The sequence below is a fragment of the Oncorhynchus gorbuscha genome, linkage group LG01 (assembly GCF_021184085.1).
Source record: "Oncorhynchus gorbuscha isolate QuinsamMale2020 ecotype Even-year linkage group LG01, OgorEven_v1.0, whole genome shotgun sequence".
NCBI classification, from domain to species: domain Eukaryota; kingdom Metazoa; phylum Chordata; class Actinopteri; order Salmoniformes; family Salmonidae; genus Oncorhynchus; species Oncorhynchus gorbuscha.
Window position 1 is genome coordinate 106,673,731 of NC_060173.1, and position 19,620 is coordinate 106,693,350.

General features: G+C 45.1%; 1 protein-coding gene across 5 annotated transcripts in view; it reads right to left on the reverse strand.

Annotated features, from left to right (window-relative positions):
- LOC124048399 (band 4.1-like protein 5) overlaps window positions 1–19,199 on the reverse strand; it is a 110,679-nt gene extending 91,480 nt beyond the window's left edge. For 4 of the 5 annotated variants that reach the window (XM_046369175.1, XM_046369193.1, XM_046369185.1 and 1 more), the window contains exons 1-11: window positions 19,081–19,186; window positions 16,051–16,252; window positions 8,989–9,093; window positions 8,529–8,571; window positions 8,210–8,288; window positions 8,050–8,094; window positions 7,463–7,515; window positions 3,277–3,397; window positions 2,171–2,258; window positions 1,731–1,819; window positions 1,354–1,444 (exon numbers count right to left, since the gene is read on the reverse strand). In XM_046369175.1, the coding sequence (XP_046225131.1) occupies window positions 1,354–1,444; window positions 1,731–1,819; window positions 2,171–2,258; window positions 3,277–3,397; window positions 7,463–7,515; window positions 8,050–8,094; window positions 8,210–8,288; window positions 8,529–8,571; window positions 8,989–9,093; window positions 16,051–16,230 (894 nt within the window). In that variant the 5' untranslated portion in view covers window positions 16,231–16,252; window positions 19,081–19,186. Of the gene's footprint in view, window positions 1–1,353; window positions 1,445–1,730; window positions 1,820–2,170; window positions 2,259–3,276; window positions 3,398–7,462; window positions 7,516–8,049; window positions 8,095–8,209; window positions 8,289–8,528; window positions 8,572–8,988; window positions 9,094–16,050; window positions 16,253–18,926 lie in introns of all 5 variants that reach the window. The other variant, XM_046369168.1, reaches the window with a different exon arrangement.
- Window positions 19,200–19,620: the final 421 nt, after the last annotated feature.

Genomic DNA, 19,620 nt, shown 5'->3' on the forward strand with positions numbered 1-19,620 from the left:
GTGGATTTGGGTGATCAGTCCTTGGTTCCAAATATTGGAGAAGATGCCAGAGCTAAGGATGATGTTAAAGAGTAAGTATAGCCAATTGGAATTTGTTTTTGGGTTGGAGGGTTTGTATTTTGTCCTGTAGTTCATTCAAGGTAATTGGAGAATCCAGTTTTCACTGTTTGTTCTTGTTTAGTGTTTTCCAATTTTTCCTGAAGTGGTTAGATTCTATGGATTGTTCAATTACATTGAGCCGATTTCTGATTTTCTTCGGCTCACTCACAAGTAGGGACCATGGCTACCGCAGTGTGTGTCAGAGTAGGAACCATGGCTACCCCAGTGTGTGTGTGTGTGTGTCAGAGTAGGGGCCATGGCTACCCCAGTGTGTGTGTGTGTGTGTGTGTGTGTGTGTGTGTGTGTGTGTGTGTGTGTGTGTGTGTGTGTGTGTGTGTGTGTGTGTGTGTGTGTGTGTGTGTGTGTGTGTGTGTGTGTGTGTGTGTGTGTGTGTCAGAGTAGGGACTATGGCTATCCCATTGTGTGTGTGTGTGTGTGTGTGTCTCTCAGAGTAGGGGCCATGGCTACCCCAGTGTGTGTGTGTGTCTCTCATAGTAGGGACCATGTCTACCCCAGTGTGTGTGTGTGTCTCATAGTAGGGACCATGGCTACCCCAGTGTGTGTGTGTGTGTGTGTGTGTGTCATAGTAGGGGCCATGGCTACCCCAGTGTGTGTGTGTGTGTGTGTGTCTCATAGTAGGGACCATGTCTACCCCAGTGTGTGTGTGTGTGTGTGTGTGTGTGTGTGGGTGTGTGTGTGTGTGTGTGTCTCATAGTAGGGACCATGGCTACCCCAGTGTGTGTGTGTGTGTGTGTGTGTGTGTGTGTGTGTGTGTGTGTGTGTGTGTGTGTGTGTGTGTGTGTGTCATAGTAGGGGCCATGGCTACCCCAGTGTGTGTGTGTGTGTGTCTCATAGTAGGGGCCATGGCTACCCCAGTGTGTGTGTGTGTGTGTCTCATAGTAGGGGCCATGGCTACCCCAGTGTGTGTGTGTGTGTGTGTGTGTGTGTGTGTGTGTGTGTGTGTGTGTGTGTGTGTGTGTGTGTGTGTGTGTGTGTGTGTGTGTGGCCCAAGTGTGTGTGTGTGTCTCATAGTAGGGACCATGTCTACCCCAGTGGTGGTGTGTGGTGTGTGTGATGTGTGTGTGGGTGTGTGTGTGTGTGTGTCTCATAGTAGGGACCATGGCTACCCCAGTGTGTGTGTGTGTGTGTGTGTGTGTGTGTGTGTCTCATAGTAGGGACCATGGCTACCCCAGTGTGTGTGTCTCATAGTAGGGACCATGGCTACCCCAGTGTGGAGTAGGGTTGGTTTATTACCTCTTCTGTCTCCTGAGCCTCTTCTCCATCCTCCTCCACCACCACCAGGGTCAGCTTGCTCTTCTTAAAGTCTAGACGGGTGATCTTGGGCCTGGGACACACACACACACACACACACACACACACACACACACACACACACACACACACACACACACACACACACACACACACACACACACACACACACACACACACACACACACACACACACACACACACACACACACACTAGTGTTTCAGATACAACAGGTGTAAGATGTTTTCCAGTTGTTCTGTTAAAAAAACAAGGACATCCTTACTATCTATTGACACAGGGCTTTGTCCATTGGAAAGTGAACGCACCAGCAGAGTTAGGAGCTTAAATGTGGTCTTACCAGAAGAACAGGCCTATCTTGGTCTCTCCCTCAAACACCAGCACTCCAGTGGGAGTCAGTCCTAACTGGTATTCATTACCATCTCGAGCCTGGAGGGGGAAAGAGGACCCATTCAGCGCAGTATTGCTGTTTATGTTTGTCACCGTCGTTAAATCGGCACTATGTCGTCACACTGTCGCAGTTGCAACTTGTTCTCAACTTGCCTACCTGGTTAAATAAAGGTGAAATAAATCAAATTAAAAAACTAGCGCACTGCGTTTCCCTTTTTACAGTCACATCATTTTGCAGATGCTCTTATCCAGAAAGACTAACAGTAGTGAGAGCATACGTCTTCATACTGGTCCCCCGTGGGAATCAAACCCACAACCCTGGCGTTGAAAGTGCCATGCTCTACCAGGTGAGAGACACAGGACCAGTGCAGCACGTTCTGTTCTCCTCACCTTGACCATGTGCATGTCCACCCCATACATCTCCAGCCACTTGGCTTTGTTCAGGTAGTTAATCTCTGCCTGCGACGGCATCTGGCCCCTGGGATGGAGCAGAGGGAGAAAATACAGAATACTGGGTTGAACAGGAGATGGGGTGTGTATGATGTGTGTCTATGTGTGTGCGTGTATGTATGTATGTATGTATGTATGTATGTATGTATGTATGTATGTATGTATGTATGTATGTATGTATGTATGTATGTATGTATGTATGTATGTATGTATGTATGTATGTATGTATGTATGTATGTATGTATGTATGTATGTATGTATGTATGTGTGTATGTATGTATGTGTGTATGTATGTATGTGTGTATGTGTGTATGTGTGTGCGCACGTGTGTGTGTGTGTGTGTGTGTGTGTGTGTGTGTGTGTGTGTGTGTGTGTGTGTGTGTGTGTGTGTGTGTGTGTGTGTGTGTGTGTGTGTGTGTGTGTGTGTGTGTGTGTGTGTGTGTGTGTGTGTGTGTGTGTGTGTGTGAGAGAGAGACAAGGTCACATACAAAGAATGCTGACTCTTGAGATGAACCCCGACGGATGATTCTAAACCTTAAAGGTGACATTAACATCTCACCCATGAGGAAGTCATACAACACAGGAAGCCCATGCATGTGCCCAGGGTTAAAAAACAGACTATGATAATATTGATCCTCACGTAACCTCTGGTCAAACCCGGTCCACACCGACACATGCTTTAAATCAAGTTCTAAAAATAAGTGTACTTAACCCGGCCTGGGAACACCCCCAGCTTGAGTACATCAAGGGTGATCAGATAATATAGGTGTTCTATAGTCCATGGATGACCTGCTGTCTGCTACCCAACGAGGGTTTAACTATGTAGGTGAATAACCAACTACTGGCATCCAAACCCCTGGCCCTAACCCCTGGCCCTAACCCCTGGCCCTAACCATCGTAACATAAAGGCTGTATTAGATGGGCAATACAACCTCTAGACATTGGTAACACTTTACACTAGCTTTCATTAAAACATTACCTTGTAAATGATCTATCGATGGTGATGCCATGAAGTGTTACTCAGACATGTGATATCATTGTTTTACCTGCACTCCTTCCAGGTGTTGAAGATGGCCAGCTCCATGGCCTCAGTCTGCTCTGGCATGAAGCGGAACTCAGACACCATGTCCAGAGCATGCTCCGCAGGGTCACAGTCTCCCAGCTCAGCTGGAACACAACAGGTTACATACTGAGTACTTTAAACCTAACCACAACTCAGACACCCTAACCAACCCCAACCCCATGTCCAGAGCATGCTCCGCAGGGTTAGTCTTCCAGCACAGCTGGAACATAACCATAGACATGAGTTCTCTGAATCAAATAAAATTGTATTTGTCACATGCACCAAATATAACAGGTATATAGACCTTACCATGAAAAGCTTACTTACAAGCCCTTAACCAACAGTGCAGTTCAAGAAATAGACCTCTTCACCATAGGCTCATCATTGATCAGGCCACTGTTTTGTCATCTTAATGAAGGTGTTGGTGTCGTGCTTGACCAAACAGTCGTAGGTGAAGAGGGAATACAGGAGGGGACTAAGCACGCACCCCTGAGGGGAACCGGTGTTGAGGATCAGTGTGGCAGATATGTTGTTGCCTACCCTCACCACCTGGGGCCGGTCCGTCAGGATGTCCAGGATCCTGTTGCAGAGGGAGGTGTTTAGTCCCAGGGTCCTTAGCTTAGTGATGAGCTTTGTGGTCACTATGGTGTTGAATGCGGAGGTTACCTTCACATTATTGGGCACAGGGACTATGGTGGTCTGCTTGAAGCATGTGGGTATTACAGACTCTGTTTGTAATATTTTCAAGGAGAGGTTGAAAATGTCAGTGAAGACACTTGCCAGTTGGTTTGTGCATGCTCTGAATACACGCCATGGTAATCCGTCTGGCCCCACGGCCTTGTGAATGTTGACCTGTTTAAAGGATCTTGCTTACATCAGCTACGGTGAGCATGATCACACAGCCTCCCGGAAAAGATGGTGCTCTCATGCATGCTTCAGTGTCATTTGCCTCAAAACGAGCATAAAAATACATTTAGCTCGTCTGGAAGGCTCGCGGCTGGGTTTCCCTTTGCAGTCCATAACATTTTGCAAGCCCTGCCACATCTAATGAATGTCAGATTGAATCCAACTACACCGGCTCGTAGTCCTGTATTGACGCTTTGCCTATTTGATGGTTCGTCTGAGGGCATAGTGGGATTTCTTATAAACGTCCGTATTAGTGTCCCGCTCGTTGAAAGTGGCAGCTCTAGCATTTAGCTCGATGCGGATGTTGCCTGTAATTCATTGCTTCTGGTTGGGATATGTATGTACGGTCATTGTGTGGACGACGTCCTCAATGCACGTATTGATTAAGCCGGGGACTGAGGTGGTATACTCAACGCCTTTGGATGAATCACGTAACATATTCCAGTCTGTGCTAGCAAAACAGTCCTGCAGCGTAGCATCCGTGTCATCGGACCAATTCGGTATTGAGCGAATCACTGGTACTTCCTGCTTTAGTTTTTGCTTGTAGGCAGGAATCAGGAGGATAGAGGTATGGCCAGATTTGCCAAATGGAGGGCGATCGAGAGCTTTGTATGCGTCTCTGTGTGGAGTAAAGTTGGTCTAGAATTTCTGTTCCTCTGGCTGCACGTTGCTGGTAGAAATGAGGTAAAACCGATTTAAATTTGCCTGCATTAAAGTCCCCGGCCACTAGGAGCGCTGCTTCTGGATGAGCATTTCTTGTTTGCTTATGGCCTTATACAGCTAGCTGAGTGCGGTCTTAGTGCCCGCATCGGTTTGTGGTGGTATATAGACGGCTATGAATAATATAGATGAGAACTTTTGGTAGATAGAGTACCTCATGATAAGCTGTAGACCACACTACCTCAGGCGAGCAATACTTGTGACTTCTTTAACAGTAGACATCGCGCACCATCAGTTATTATAGACAAATAGACGCACACCCCCTTTCCCCTCGTCTTACCAGACGTAGCTACTCTGTCCTGGCGATTTACACAGAAAAACCTGCTAGCTCTATATTATCTGTGTCGTCGTTCAGCCACGACTTGGTGAAACATAAGATGTTACAGACCGTAGATCGATCAGTTTGTTTTCCGGTGATTGCACGTTGGCAAATAGAACCAATGGTAATGGTGATTTACTCACTCGCCTACGAATCCTAACATTCCGACCCTCTCCCATGCTAACTCTCCCATGCTAACTCTCCCATGCTAACTCTCCCATGCTAACTTTCTTCACGCGAATGATGGGGATTTGGACACGTTCTACAGAAAGCAGTATATCCTTAGAGTCAGACTCAATAAGGAAAAAACTATTTGTCCAGTTCGAGGTGAGTAATCGCTGTTCTGATGTCCAGAAGCTCATAAGAGATGGTAGCAGCAATGTTATGTACATAATAGGTTACAAACGATGCGGAAAAAACTAACAAAAAATAGCACAGTTGGTTAGGAACGGCAGGCATCCCGTCCGGCGCCATTATATATCATTAAGGCAATTTGCCATCTAAGGGTCTGGGCTTGTTTTGCAATAAACGTGAAGCTAATGAGAACCTGTGGGCATGTGTTGTTCTGTCCCCATCATTTTGGTCACTGACTAAGGACCTATAGATAACCTGCTAGCTATTCATTCAATTTGTACATTTTGAATACTCCCTTTAAAAAGGTTGTTGCCACCCCCCCCCCCCCCTTAAATTCCTAAAACCCACTAGGACACTAACATTCAAATACATCCAAATTACATTCAAGCCGAGCAAGAGACCTCCAATGACGCCTCAATCTCCTCCTTCCCTAAATAGCAGCATGTAGATAACATCTGACTCTGCAGGCTGGGGGATAAATGGGGCTGCAGTGTGACTCTGCAGGCTGGGGGATAAATGGGGCTGCAGTGTGACTCTGCAGGCTGGGGGATAAATAGAGCTGCAGTGTGACTCTGCAGGCTGGGGGATAAACAGGGCTGCAGTGTGACTCTGCAGGCTGGGGGATAAACAGGGCTGCAGTGTGACTCTGCAGGCTGGGGGATAAACAGGGCTGCAGTGTGACTCTGCAGGCTGGGGGATAAACAGGGCTGCAGTGTGACTCTGGGGGATAAACAGGCTGGGGGATAAACAGGGCTGCAGTGTGACTCTACAGGCTGGGGGATAAACAGGGCTGCAGTGTGACTCTACAGGCTGGGGGATAAACAGGGCTGCAGTGTGACTCTGCAGGCTGGGGGATAAACAGGGCTGCAGTGTGACTCTACAGGCTGGGGGATAAACAGAGCTGCAGTGTGACTCTGCAGGCTGGGGGATAAATAGAGCTGCAGTGTGACTCTGCAGGCTGGGGGATAAATAGAGCTGCAGTGTGACTCTGCAGGCTGGGGGATAAACAGGGCTGCAGTGTGACTCTGCAGGCTGGGGGATAAATAGGGCGTCACTATGTTATCTGGGTGGTGGAAGTGAGGAGAGACTCCGTTATCAGTGATGTGCTTCAGGACTATGGACAGACACCCAGTCTAGCTGCCAAACAGAGTGGAATCTAGCTACGGACTGGACATTCAGATGGCGTTGCATTCCAACCTGAGACATCGTTTGACTCACTGGCCATTTGGCTAGCAGAACAGAATACAGTCTAAAGAACAAAGAGATGACCCTAAAAACAGTGTGTCCGTTTAAGTGGGACTGTTTTGTTTAGGAAGGTCCATTCTGAGTTCTGGCTAACAATAATTGAGAAAAATGTGTTTTTGTTGTATGTGAAAAGGGGGTGTGGAGGATTTCTATGAAAAGGGGAGGGAGCGAGATCGAGAGAGAGGGAGTATGTGAGAGAGAATGAAGGAACGAGGGAGAGGGCTGGATTAGGAGGCATTTGTAGAGAGCTGGGCACTAACGAGCTGGCATTTACCCCACAGAGGAGCTGGAAGAGTGAGAGAGAGGCAGGGGCGATCGCTTCCTTTCAGAACAACCCTGGAGTGCTCATTTACAGTTGAAACACTCAGCAAGGACTGCAGCCTCAGCATTTCTCCAACCCTTTGGAAAGACAGTTCTGGGATGTGGGTACACATCCCAGAACACAAAATGTTCCATTTTCCTTGAATACTCCACCATGTTAACAGGCTCTGAATACTACCGGGGTGCTGTGGGCTCTCCCTTCTGACAGATTAGATTCCACCCCCTCAGAAAAGTGCAACTCCCGTGGATCTCATTCAAGAAGAGTGACAACCACAGCAAGACATTAGACCATCCTAGTTCTTACCTTGTAACGAGAAGGCTGCCAGTTCCACTGCTGTGTCCAAAGGGCATTCTAACCTGTGATACGAGGAGGAGTGGACAATATATTATTGTTGTTGTTTTCAACATGGAGGTACAGTCCGCTCTAGGCAAGGAGACTGTCTGAAGAGATCAGTCACAGCTGTTAGACCAGGGAACTGCGGAGGTAATACAGTACACTGGATCTAACAGCCTGTGTCTCTCTCCAGAGCTCACGCTCTCTCACACACACTCACAACCCTGTGTTATAGGATCACCGCACAGACATAACATGAACACTAATCCCCTGTATTGAAAACAGATACTAATATTCACACTACTTATGGATATAAATAATTCCATTCCACAACATCAATTGTGTAATCCACTACTGTAGCTAAACCTCGTAGCATCTGTACCATGATGCAACAGTACAGATGTAGCCAAAATTAAATGATGTACTTCGCCTACAGACATCAAATATGTTAAATATAATGAAGCACATGACCACATGAACTATACACTGATCTAATTTACTGTACATCTAATCTACTACAGGAAGAGGACAACTGTTGAGTGAGGAGGGTTACTTACTTGCCACTGAGGAGGTCTCGCTTTAGTTGTAATACAAATAGATATCTGAAGGAACAAAACAGGTCAAAAGTCCAGATAACTGACCAATCAATCCAATCTTCATCAACATAAATGTTCTAAAAACAATTGGTTGATACTAATAAGACGACGACAAGCTGACCTGGTCAACTCCTCGTGCAGGTTGTTGGGTTCTGAGGAGTAGAACTTAACTCTCATGTGAAGGCAGTATGGAGGTCCGACTGCACAGAGAAATAGGGGAAGAGATAAAGGAAAAGAACCCGAGGTGTGAAAGTTGGAATGCCAGTAATGAAATCAATCCATTTCTGGCTGTTACATGAAAGCATCAGTTTATCCATCTGTCATCCGTTTATCCAGTCTATGTCTCTACAGCTCTAGGCCTCCATTGGTACAGAAGGAGACAGTAGAAGAAAATATAGGTTGTGCATCTCCGGTGACTTAGGTAAAGAAGAGATACTTACTTTTGACTTGTTTTTTAATGCTTTTTGTAATGTCAAGCCAATGCTGTGAAAGATGAAAAAGACGTCTGTGAGGCATGAACAATGTAAGAGGTAGAGGCTGGGGTTTAGGAGAGAGAGCGGTTTCCTCATCGCACTGTGGCAGAGACCTTCAGTCCTCTTTCACACTCCTCTCCCCCACATTCCTCTCTCCTCTCCCACCTTCCATGCCCTTCACACCATATCAGCATACACAAGCTGCTGGATCTCTGACAGATAGAGGCACTTCAAAATAACTTTCTGAAAAGAACTAGACTTGAACTTCCCATAAGAAAAACACTACATTAGAAAACCAAAAGTACGTAAACTGAAAGATGTTATTCAGAAGCACTATTCCAGAGAGGAGTTGAGAGTGAATAATTCAAACCAAAACAAACCCCTTCCAAATGTCTAGTCAAAACAAGTGTTGGTTGTCTGTTCTTACCGGTACTTGTGCAGAGTCCATGAAGCGTAGTCCAAAGTAGTCCTTCTCTACGATGTCCAGATGGTACATGACCTGGTCAAACAGCTCCTCACCCTTGGCTTTTTTCTGACAGGACAGAGAGAGGTCAGAGGTCACAACACACAGTCATTAGTCTGGAAGCAATGTCAGCAACCTAATCAATCATTCAACAGACAAGACATTTCACTGGGTTCTCTTTAGTATCTTGATAACTGTTGCTAAATGGTTTTCATTATGGTCAACAATACAAATAGAATGAGCGATTGTAGTGAAGTTTGACTGACACCACTGGTGGAAAAGAGAACATATGGATCTGTTTTAGGTGTTTGGTACTCTTCCCTGATATTTCATTCCCCAGACCTGGTGTTGATTTCATTGCCTCTGACTAGAAAACACCAGAAAGAGAGACAAGCACTAAGTAGAACACATTATTTTTCTGGCTTCACCCACTTTAAAAACCAGGTACATTGCCATGCTCAGAATCAGACTGAGAGCTAGCCAGTGCTACTCCTGTTTGTAGCCTGCAGCGGTACTAGCTAGTTCACTACACGGCGGAGCCAACTTTAAAACAGCTGGAAGGAAGGACAACCAAACGGAGGTTGCCATGGCAATCTGTTCGAAGGCACCTGCACAGCGAGTCAGTGGCTGGCTCACGTGGGCCCAGTCAGCCTCTCTACTCAACATCCTGAGGATGTATTACTCAGAGGAGACACTCCCAAGTGCTCAAACAAGGGTAACTCACCACACTAAAGACAGAGGTTAATCATAAAGCGTTACCACATGCAGCAAAGCCTGCAACAGTATCGCTGAAACCTAACAGGCACATTACCGGTGGTGACACTGCTGTAGAGACACAGATAAAGCACACAGCCACACACACACACACAGCCACACACACACACACACACACACACACACACACACACACACACACACACACACACACACACACACACACACACACACACACACACACACACACACACACACACACACACACACACACACACACACACACACACACACAACACCCTGCAGGGGAACAAACATTAGCAGCGAGGACACATGCCTGCCCTGCCCATCTCTGGTCCAGCATGCTATACAGAGGGTGTGGTCATGATGAGGGGAGAGGGGTGGATGGTGCCATTGCACAGTGTTAGCCCCAGCCTGCCGGATGCTCACGCAGGCCCCATGAAGTTGGCATAGCTCACAAAGCAGCCCCTCAGCCTGGGACAATAGACACGAAGGAGCCCCGCAGCCTGGGATAATAGACACGAAGGAGCCCCGCAGCCGGGGACAATAGACACGAAGGAGCCCCGCAGCCTGGGACAATAGACACGAAGGAGCCCTGCAGCCTGGGACAATAGACACAAAGGAGCCCTGCAGCCTGGGACAATAGACACAAAGGAGCCCCGCAGCCTGGGACAATAGACACGAAGGAGCCCCGCAGCCTGGGACAATAGACACGAAGGAGCCCCGCAGCCTGGGACAATAGACAGGAAGGAGCCCGCAGCCTGGGACAATAGACACAAAGGAGCCCCGCAGCCTGGGACAATAGACACGAAGGAGCCCCGCAGCCTGGAACAATAGACACGAAGGAGCCCTGCAGCCTGGGACAATAGACACAAAGGAGCCCCGCAGCCTGGGACAATAGACACAAAGGAGCCCTGCAGCCTGGGACAATAGACACGAAGGAGCCCGCAGCCTGGGACAATAGACATGAAGCAGCCATTGTATGCTCCAGTGAACCCCGGGCCTCGCTGCCACACTGTTCACCAGAGGTTTCCAGCCTGCCCGACCAACTATCTGCCTGGAGACACAGTTACATGTCTAAGGCTGCTCGATGCATGCACGTCAGAGAGCCACTGGGGCAGGACAGAGGGAGGGGACAAGAAACATGGCAGCCCTCCTAACATAGGCTTAAAGCTTGAGGCTCCCTCATTCAGACTGGAGTCCAGTAGCTGTCCGAGGAGAGGTAAATCATCAGGTTGTCCACTGTGCTGCCTGTCTGAAGAGGGAGGAAACCCTTTGGGTGGGCATACCCAAGCCTTCAACCATCTTGGTAAGGGCAATAAACATGCTACGCCACACAGTTTCTTTAAGAGTTATTCTGGACTGATGACTAGCACTAAAACCTAACTCATTGTTAAATCAGAATGCATTAGGCCTGTTTAGGTAACAACATCAGTTTCTACTGACCAAGTGAGCTCAAGTCCACCCATGGTATCCTTACAGTGAAAAGGACTGGACAGTGAACATGCAAAGGTGTTTCTAAAATAAGTTGAATCATTCACGGTTTTACAAATACCAGCCCTATTGGTCAACATTGTATTCACTCTGTTCAATCCCACTATCCCAGCTAGTTCCAAGTGTGGCTGCAGCAGCAGCAGCATGCTAGTCAGACATCACACAGAGCATGTAAAGAAAGGGACAGGTGTGGCTGCAGCAGCAGCAGCATGCTAGTCAGACATCACACAGAGCATGTAAAGAAAGGGACAGGTGTGGCTGCAGCAGCAGCAGCATGCTAGTCAGACATCACACAGAGCATGTAAAGAAAGGGACAGGTGTGGCTGCAGCAGCAGCAGCATGCTAGTCAGACATCACACAGAGCATGTAAAGAAAGGGACAGGTGTGGCTGCAGCAGCAGCAGCATGCTAGTCAGACATCACACAGAGCATGTAAAGAAAGGGACAGGTGTGGCTGCAGCAGCAGCAGCATGCTAGTCAGACATCACACAGAGCATGTAAAGAAAGGGACAGGTAAGGCTGCAGCAGCAGCATACTAGTCAGACATCACACATAGCATGTAAAGAAAGGGACAGCCCATTAGACCCGAAGCTGTCTCAGAACACCAACTCGACGATTTGACGATTAGAATCACTCAGTGAGTTATTGCCTGGGGAGCCCATCGACAGCCTAACAGAACATTGGTTAGTGTAAAGGGAAGAAGAACACACAACTAAAAAAAAACAGCAGTTCTGCTTTGCTGTGTAACACTTAAAGGGGGAATTTGCAGTAGGTGAAACAGCGCCACGGCCGACACCACCATTGTTATTGTTGTCGAGCTGCAGCGTGGTTAAATGCCAGTACACATTGTGCTCTTATATTGTGCGTGCAATGATGTCCGAGGAGGGAAAAACAGTGTTTGGTTGTTTACAGTAACTTATTTGTTGTTGAATATCACAGACGGATGTCATCAGGACTCTTAACGGTAGAGATACACAGCCACAGCGAACACCTTATGTACCTTCCCATGAAAATTAAGAAGCTATTAGAAAACTACCCACTGTTTCTCATGTCTGTAATTAAAAGACTCATTCGGTCCTGCACAGCAGCATGAGAGACAGTACTGATGGGACTGAACAAAGACGGTTCCATCCAAGTTGAGAAACCAGGGCTGTATTCATTATGTCTTGCAACGAAAACCGTTTAAGAACCAAACAGAGCAGACGGAACGAAATGGAGAGGGACCTAACTGAATTTGTCCAATAGAAACTCTTGTTTTCATTTCAAGACTTTTTCCATTTGTAGTAAACTTTGTTGCAAAACAATTTGCAACAGACAAAACGTTTTGCAACATAACTTGCGTAATGAATACACCCCTGAACTCCAAACACTCTTCAGACAAACAGTGCACTATTCCATGTTGTAATAAGTCTCCACCAGCAATGCAATCAGAAGCATTGCAAAACAGAATAAACAAATGGAGAAGCACTGTATAATTAAGCAATAAGGCACGAGGGGGTGTGGTATACATGACCAATGTACCATGGCTAAGCACTGTTCTTAAGCGCGACACAATGCGGAGTGCCTGGATATAGTCGTTAGTCGTGGTATATTGCCCATATACCACAAACCCCTGAGGTGTCTTAATGCTATTATAAACCTAATTAGAACAGTAAAAAAAAAAACTAAATCTGGTCATAACCGTGGTATAAGGTCTGTTATAAACTGGGTGATTCGAATGCTGTTCTAATTACATCGGTAACCAGTGTATAATAGCAGTAAGGTACATTGGGTGTTTGTGGTACATGGCCAATACACTCTACCACGGCTAAGGGCTGTACCCAGGGAGACGGGCGGCAGGGTAGCCTAGTGGTTAGAGCGTTGGACTAGTAACCGGAAGGTTGCAAGTTCAAATCCCCGCGCTGACAAGGTACAAATCTGTCGTTCTGCTGAACAGGCAGCTGAACAGACAGTTAACCCACTGTTCCTGGGCCGTCATTGAAAATAAGAATTTGTTCTTAACTGACTTGCCTAGTTAAAAGGTCAAAAATATATATATATTGGACATATACCCTACCCCCTTGTGCCTTATTGCTTGAATATACCACATCTGTCAGCCAATCAGTATTCAGGGCTCAAACCACCAGGTTTATAAATAGACCTATATCATTACAGTGGAATACCAGAGTGGGATCAAAAGATTATGTATTCAACTGGATTGACAGCTGGAATGCCTTAGAAATTGTAACCCAGAGAAATAAAAGAGGATATTGAGGGACAAGTCTTCCCACTGGAGAAGAGTATCTCCATTCTAGAGGTCGACCGATTAGGATTTTTCAACGCCGATACAGATTATTGGAGGACCAACAAATTACAACAATAGTGAATGTGTATTATATTAAGTTAAAATAAGTAGTCAATCAAATCAATTTAGCCTCAAATAAATAATGAAACATGTTCAATTTGGTTTAAATAATGCAAAAACAAAGTGTTGGAGAAGAAAGTAAAAGTGCAATATGTGCCATGTAAAAAAGCTAACATTTAAGTTCCATGCTCAGAACATGAGAACATATGAAAGCTGGTGGTTACTTTTAACAGGAGTCTTCAATATTCCCAGGTAAGAAGTTTTAGGTTGTAGTTATTATAGGAATTATAGGACTATTTCTTTCTATACCATCTGTATTTCATATCCCTTTGACTATTGGATGTTCTTATAGGCACTTTAGTATTGTATTGCCAATGAAGTCATAAACAGCTCAATGCTTGAAGCACAGCGAAGAGCTGCTGGCAAATACACAAACGTGCTGTTTGAATGAATGCTTACGAGCCTGCTGCTGCCTACCACCGCTCAGTCAGACTGCTCTATTAAATATCAAATCATAGACTTAACAACATAATAACACAGAAATACAAGCAGTAGGTCATTAATATGGTAAAATCCGGAAACTATTATTTAGAGATTTTAAAAAATATATATATTTCAGTGAAATACAGAACCGTTCCATATTTTATCAAACGGGTGGCATCCATGAGTCTAAATATACCTGTTACATTGCACAACCTTCAATGTGTCAGAACTACGTAAAATTCTGGCAAATTAGTTCGCAACGAGCCAGGCAGCCCAAACTGTTGCATATACCCTGACTCTGCGTGTAAGGAACGCAAGAGAAGTGACAATTTCCCTAGTTTAATATTGCCTGCTAACATGAATTTCTTTTAACTACATATGCAGGTTTAAAAATATACTTCTATGTATTGATTTTAAGAAAAGCTTTGATGTTTCTGGTTAGGTACATTTGTGCAACGATTATGCTTTCTTCGCAAATGCGCTTTGGTTAAATCATCCCCCGTTTGGCAAAGTTGGCTGTCTTTGTTAGGAAGAAATAGTCTTCACAGTTCGCAACGAGCCAGGCGGCCCAAACTGCTGCATTTAACCCGACTCTGTTGCAGAGATTGCAAGAGAAGTGACACAACTTCCCTAGTTAAAATAAATTAATGTTAGCAGGCAATATTAACTAAATATGCAGGTTTAAAAATATATACTAGTGTATTGATTTTAAGAAAGGAATGGATGTTTATGGTTAGGTACACATTGGTGCAACGACAGTGCTTTTTTCACATGCGCTTGTTAAATCACCCGTTTGGCGAAGTAGGCTGTGATTCAATGATAAATTAACAGGCACCGCATCGATTATATGCAACGCAGGACAAGCTAGATAAACTAGTAATATCATCAACCATGTGTAGTTAACTAGTGATTGTGTTAAGATTAACATAAGTTAATAAGTTTGATGCTAGCTAGCACCTTACCTTGGCTCCTTGCTGCACTCGCAGTCAGCCTGCCACGAAGTCTCCTCGTGGAGTGCAATGTAATCGGCCATTGATCGGTGTCCAAAAATGCAGATTACCGATTGCTATGAAAACTTTAAAAATCGGCCATTACGATGAAATCGGTCGACCTCTACACCATTCACTTGGCTCCTGGTTGTGGGTAGGTCATAAGGTTGGGCAATATGGCTTAAAAATTTAAATAAATGTTTTTCCAACTTCCATTCACGAGATAGACACAGAGCTGAGTGCCTAAAGACAGCATTTAGCTGTGGTATATTAGACATATACTACAAACCCCCGAGGTGCACAGTACAGGCGCGAAGGAGACCAAAGTCCAAAAAGACAACATGAGACAAACACTCCTAAAAATGTAAATACCAAAAATACTTGCAATACAGGCATATGGAATATGGCGCAAAAACATACATACAAATTAATTTGATATATCACTCAGACCTAGTAGGTCATGTGACCAGGTGTGCTGTAGAGGGGTCATGGAATGAATTACCAGTGATCAACAGCACTCACAACACCACACAGTCCTATACATATACACACACTGGCATGCAGGTCTAATGCCAAGACCGGAGAGGAACTCTCTCAGTAACAGCACACTGAGACGAGGGCACTGAGCTAGTAGCTACCATCTTCTCCACCTCACCCTGACCAGGATCTCAGAGCAACGGAAAGAGCGGGATCTCAGAGCAACGGAAAGAGCTGGTCACTAAGTACTATACAGCAGAACCATATGCACGGGAATGGACTGAAACCAGCACCAATGGCACACAGAGAGCATCAGCCTCGGGGCACCTGGCAAGACGAAAAACACGTGTCTGCTCTGTCCTTCCATTTAAAATACCTTTAAAAGCCCTGTACCAAATATTCACTCGTTTACTTTCTCATGGGGTGTGCCTTGACATCTGTTGAAACTCAAACAACAGGCTAGAGATTCAGAATCTTTCCCATTGTGTTGTGTGTAAAGTCTCACCGCTAGGTCCACACTGACGTCTGTGCCGTCCAGCATTGACACACAGCAGGTGATGACAGACTTGGAGTCCCCGGCAGCAGGGATGTGTGTGGTGGCCCGCTGGGCCTCTCTCAACCGGGCCTGGTCAGCATGCTTACGGATGGACTGCCGACCCAGCGTCCGGCGGAGGAAACTCAGCATGGTGGGGCCTGGTGAACACTACCTGCACATGCGAGAGAAAGGATTAAATGATACAATTGGTTGAGTTCCTCAATCAGATCGTGATGTTAAAGGTGGACTGCAGCTTTGTTTGAACTTTTCCCGTTGAAAAGCAATATCACAAGTATACAGTTGAAGTCAGAAGTTCACATACACTTACATTGGAGTCATTAAAACTCATTTTTTCAACCACTCCACACATTTCTTGTTAACAAACTATAGTTTGGCAAGTCGGTTAGGACATATACTTTGGCAATTTATTTTATTTATTTTACCTTTATTTAACCAGGCAAGTCAGTTAAGAACAAATTCTTATTTTCAATGACAGCCTGGGAACAGTGGGTTAACTGCCTGTTCAGGGGCAGAACGACAGATTTGTACCTTGTCAGCTCGGGGGTATGAACTCGCAACCTTCCGGTTACTAGTCCAACGCTCTAACCACTAGGCTACCCTGCCGCAATGACAAGTACTTTTTCCAACAATTGTTTACATACAGATTATTTCGCTATATCAAAATTCAAGTGGGTCAGAAGTTTAAATACACTAAGTTGACTGTGCCTTTAAACAGCTTGGAAAATTCCAGAAAACGATGTCATGGCTTTAGAAGCTTCTGATAGGCTAATTGACATCATTTGAGTCAATTGGAGGTGTACCTGTGAATGTATTTCAAGACCTACCTTCAAACTCTGTGCTTTTTTGCTTGACATCATGGGAAAATCAAAAGAAATCAGCAGACCTCAGGAAAAAGAATTGTAGACCTCCACAAGTCTGGTTCATCCTTGGGAGCAATTTCCAAACGCCTGAAGGTACCACGTGCATCTGTACAAACAATAGTACGTATAAAAGTATAAACACCATGGGACCACACAGCCGTCATACCGCTCAGAAAGCAGAGGCGTTCTGTCTACTTGCGATGAACGTACTTTGGTGCGAAAAGTGCGAATCAATCCCAGAACAGCAAAAAAAGTGGTGGATATATTGAAGCAACATCTCACGACATCAGTCAGGAAGTTAAAGCTTGGTCGCAAATGGGTCATCCAAATGAACAATGACCCCAAGCATACTTCCAAAGTTGTGGAAAAATGGCTGAAGGACAACAAAGTCAAGGTATTAGAGTGGCCATCACAAAGCCCTGACCTGGGGGGTGTCCTCGGATGGGGCCACAGTGTCTCCTGTCCTCTCCTGTCCCCTCCTGTCTCAGCCTCCAGTATTTATGCTGCAGTAGTTTGTGTCGGGGGGCTAGGGTCAGTTTGTTATATCTGGAGTACTTGTCCTGTCCTATTCGGTGTCCTGTGTGAATCTAAGTGTGCGTTCTCTAATTCTCTCCTTCTTTCTTTCTCTCTCTCGGAGGACCTGAGCCCTAGGACCATGCCCCAGGACTACCTGACATGATGACTCCTTGCTGTCCCCAGTCCACCTGGCCGTGCTGCTGCTCCAGTTTCAACTGTTCTGCCTTATTATTATTCGACCATGCTGGTCATTTATGAACATTTTAACATCTTGGCCATGTTCTGTTATAAGCTCCACCCGGCACAGCCAGAAGAGAACTGGCCACCCCACATAGCCTGGTTCTTCTCTAGGTTTCTTCCTAGCTTTTGGCCTTTCTAGGGAGTTTTTCCTAGCCACCGTGCTTCTACACCTGCATTGCTTGCTGTTTGGGGTTTTAGGCTGGGTTTCTGTACAGCACTTTGAGATATCAGCTGATGTACGAAGGGCTATATAAATAAATTTGATTTGACCTCAATCCTATAGAACATTTGTGGGCAGAAATGAAAAAGCGTGTGTGAGCAAGGAGGCCTACAAACCTGACTCAGTTACACCAGCTCTGTCAGGAGGAATGGGCCAAAATTAACCCAACTTATTGTGAGAAGCTTGTGGAAGGCTACCTGAAACGTTTAACCCAAGTTAAACAATTTAAAGGCAATGCTACCAAATAGTATTTGAGTGTATTTGAACTTCTGACCCACTGGGAATGTGATGAAAGAAATAAAAGCTGAAATTAATAATTCTCTATTGACATTACACATTCTTAAAATAGTGGTGATCCTAACTGACCTAAAACAGGGCATTTTAATCGGATTAAATGTCAGGAATTGTGAAAAACTGAGTTTAAATGTATTTGGCTAAGGTGTATGTAAACTTCCGACTTCAACTGTACACACACTAAAGTACAAAATAGCTATTTTTTGTTCAGTCTGTTAAATACTGTGACAGAATCCGCATCAGTATACGTCTAAGGAGGAACACATCAAATACAAAATTGTGTGACTCATATCACAGCAACTAAGTTCTCTTCTCGGCCTATTACTTTTATACAATGTTATGTAGACTCCCCACAAATAGTTGTTGTTGCTCCAAATGGCTTGGCAATGAAGTTGTGAATAAACACTTGCTGTGTTAACACTAACTTAACTACTGTTCGCAATATGCAGGTTATTCGCCATGACATAACTACATCCAATGGGGCTGAAAAGGTGACAATTTTACACAAGTGTTATGGACTGACAATTTGGACTAACGTTACCTATTATCAGTGAAGTTACTGTAGTGAGCTAGTTAACTAGACAGATTTGCCCCAATAAAATACCGTATAACGTTATTAGCCTAGCTTTGGGTCAAAACATTGTGAGTCTGTCCCACAGACGAACCCATCATGAACGACAGCAACAAGCCGGTACCTATTGTGAGGATGCTGAAGCGACAGATGAAACAAGTCCGACATTCACACTTGCTGATGTCGCCGATGGCCACTTGTAGATCCGAAAGTCCTATACTATAAGCAATACTCACAAAATACTTGCCGATATCTAAAATAATAACCAAACCACTTGCCTGTTCCACCTTCACAAAGTAAAACTAATATGTGTCCATGGTTGACTTGTAGTCTTACTAGCGTTACAATAACTCCTACTCGATACGCCAACGAGACAATTTTCACAAGTCCCAAGAGAAGTGGGAGGCAAAGCATAAAATTCCCCTCAGGAAATGACGTCGAAATAAATCCCTAACAAAACTGCGATTTGTATTTACAGGGACACTTGGGAGTTTCTATATCATGAAAATTAAATAGTAAAACAAATACGTCCTCCCAACTTCACATTATCATATGGTGTTGTTTCAGATTATGCCCATTTTATCATGCATCGAATCGCATACACATATTTACGTTAGTAGACCTTATTGCGGGTGTAGAAAAAGGAGAAGACCAAAGTATAATATATATACACATTCGGAAAGTATTCAGACCCCTTGACTTTCCACATTGTTACGTTACAGCCCTATTCTAGACTTTTCCTCATCAATCAACACACAATAGCCCATAATGACGAAGTTTCTCCCATTCTTCTCTGCAGATCCTCTCAAGCTTTGGCA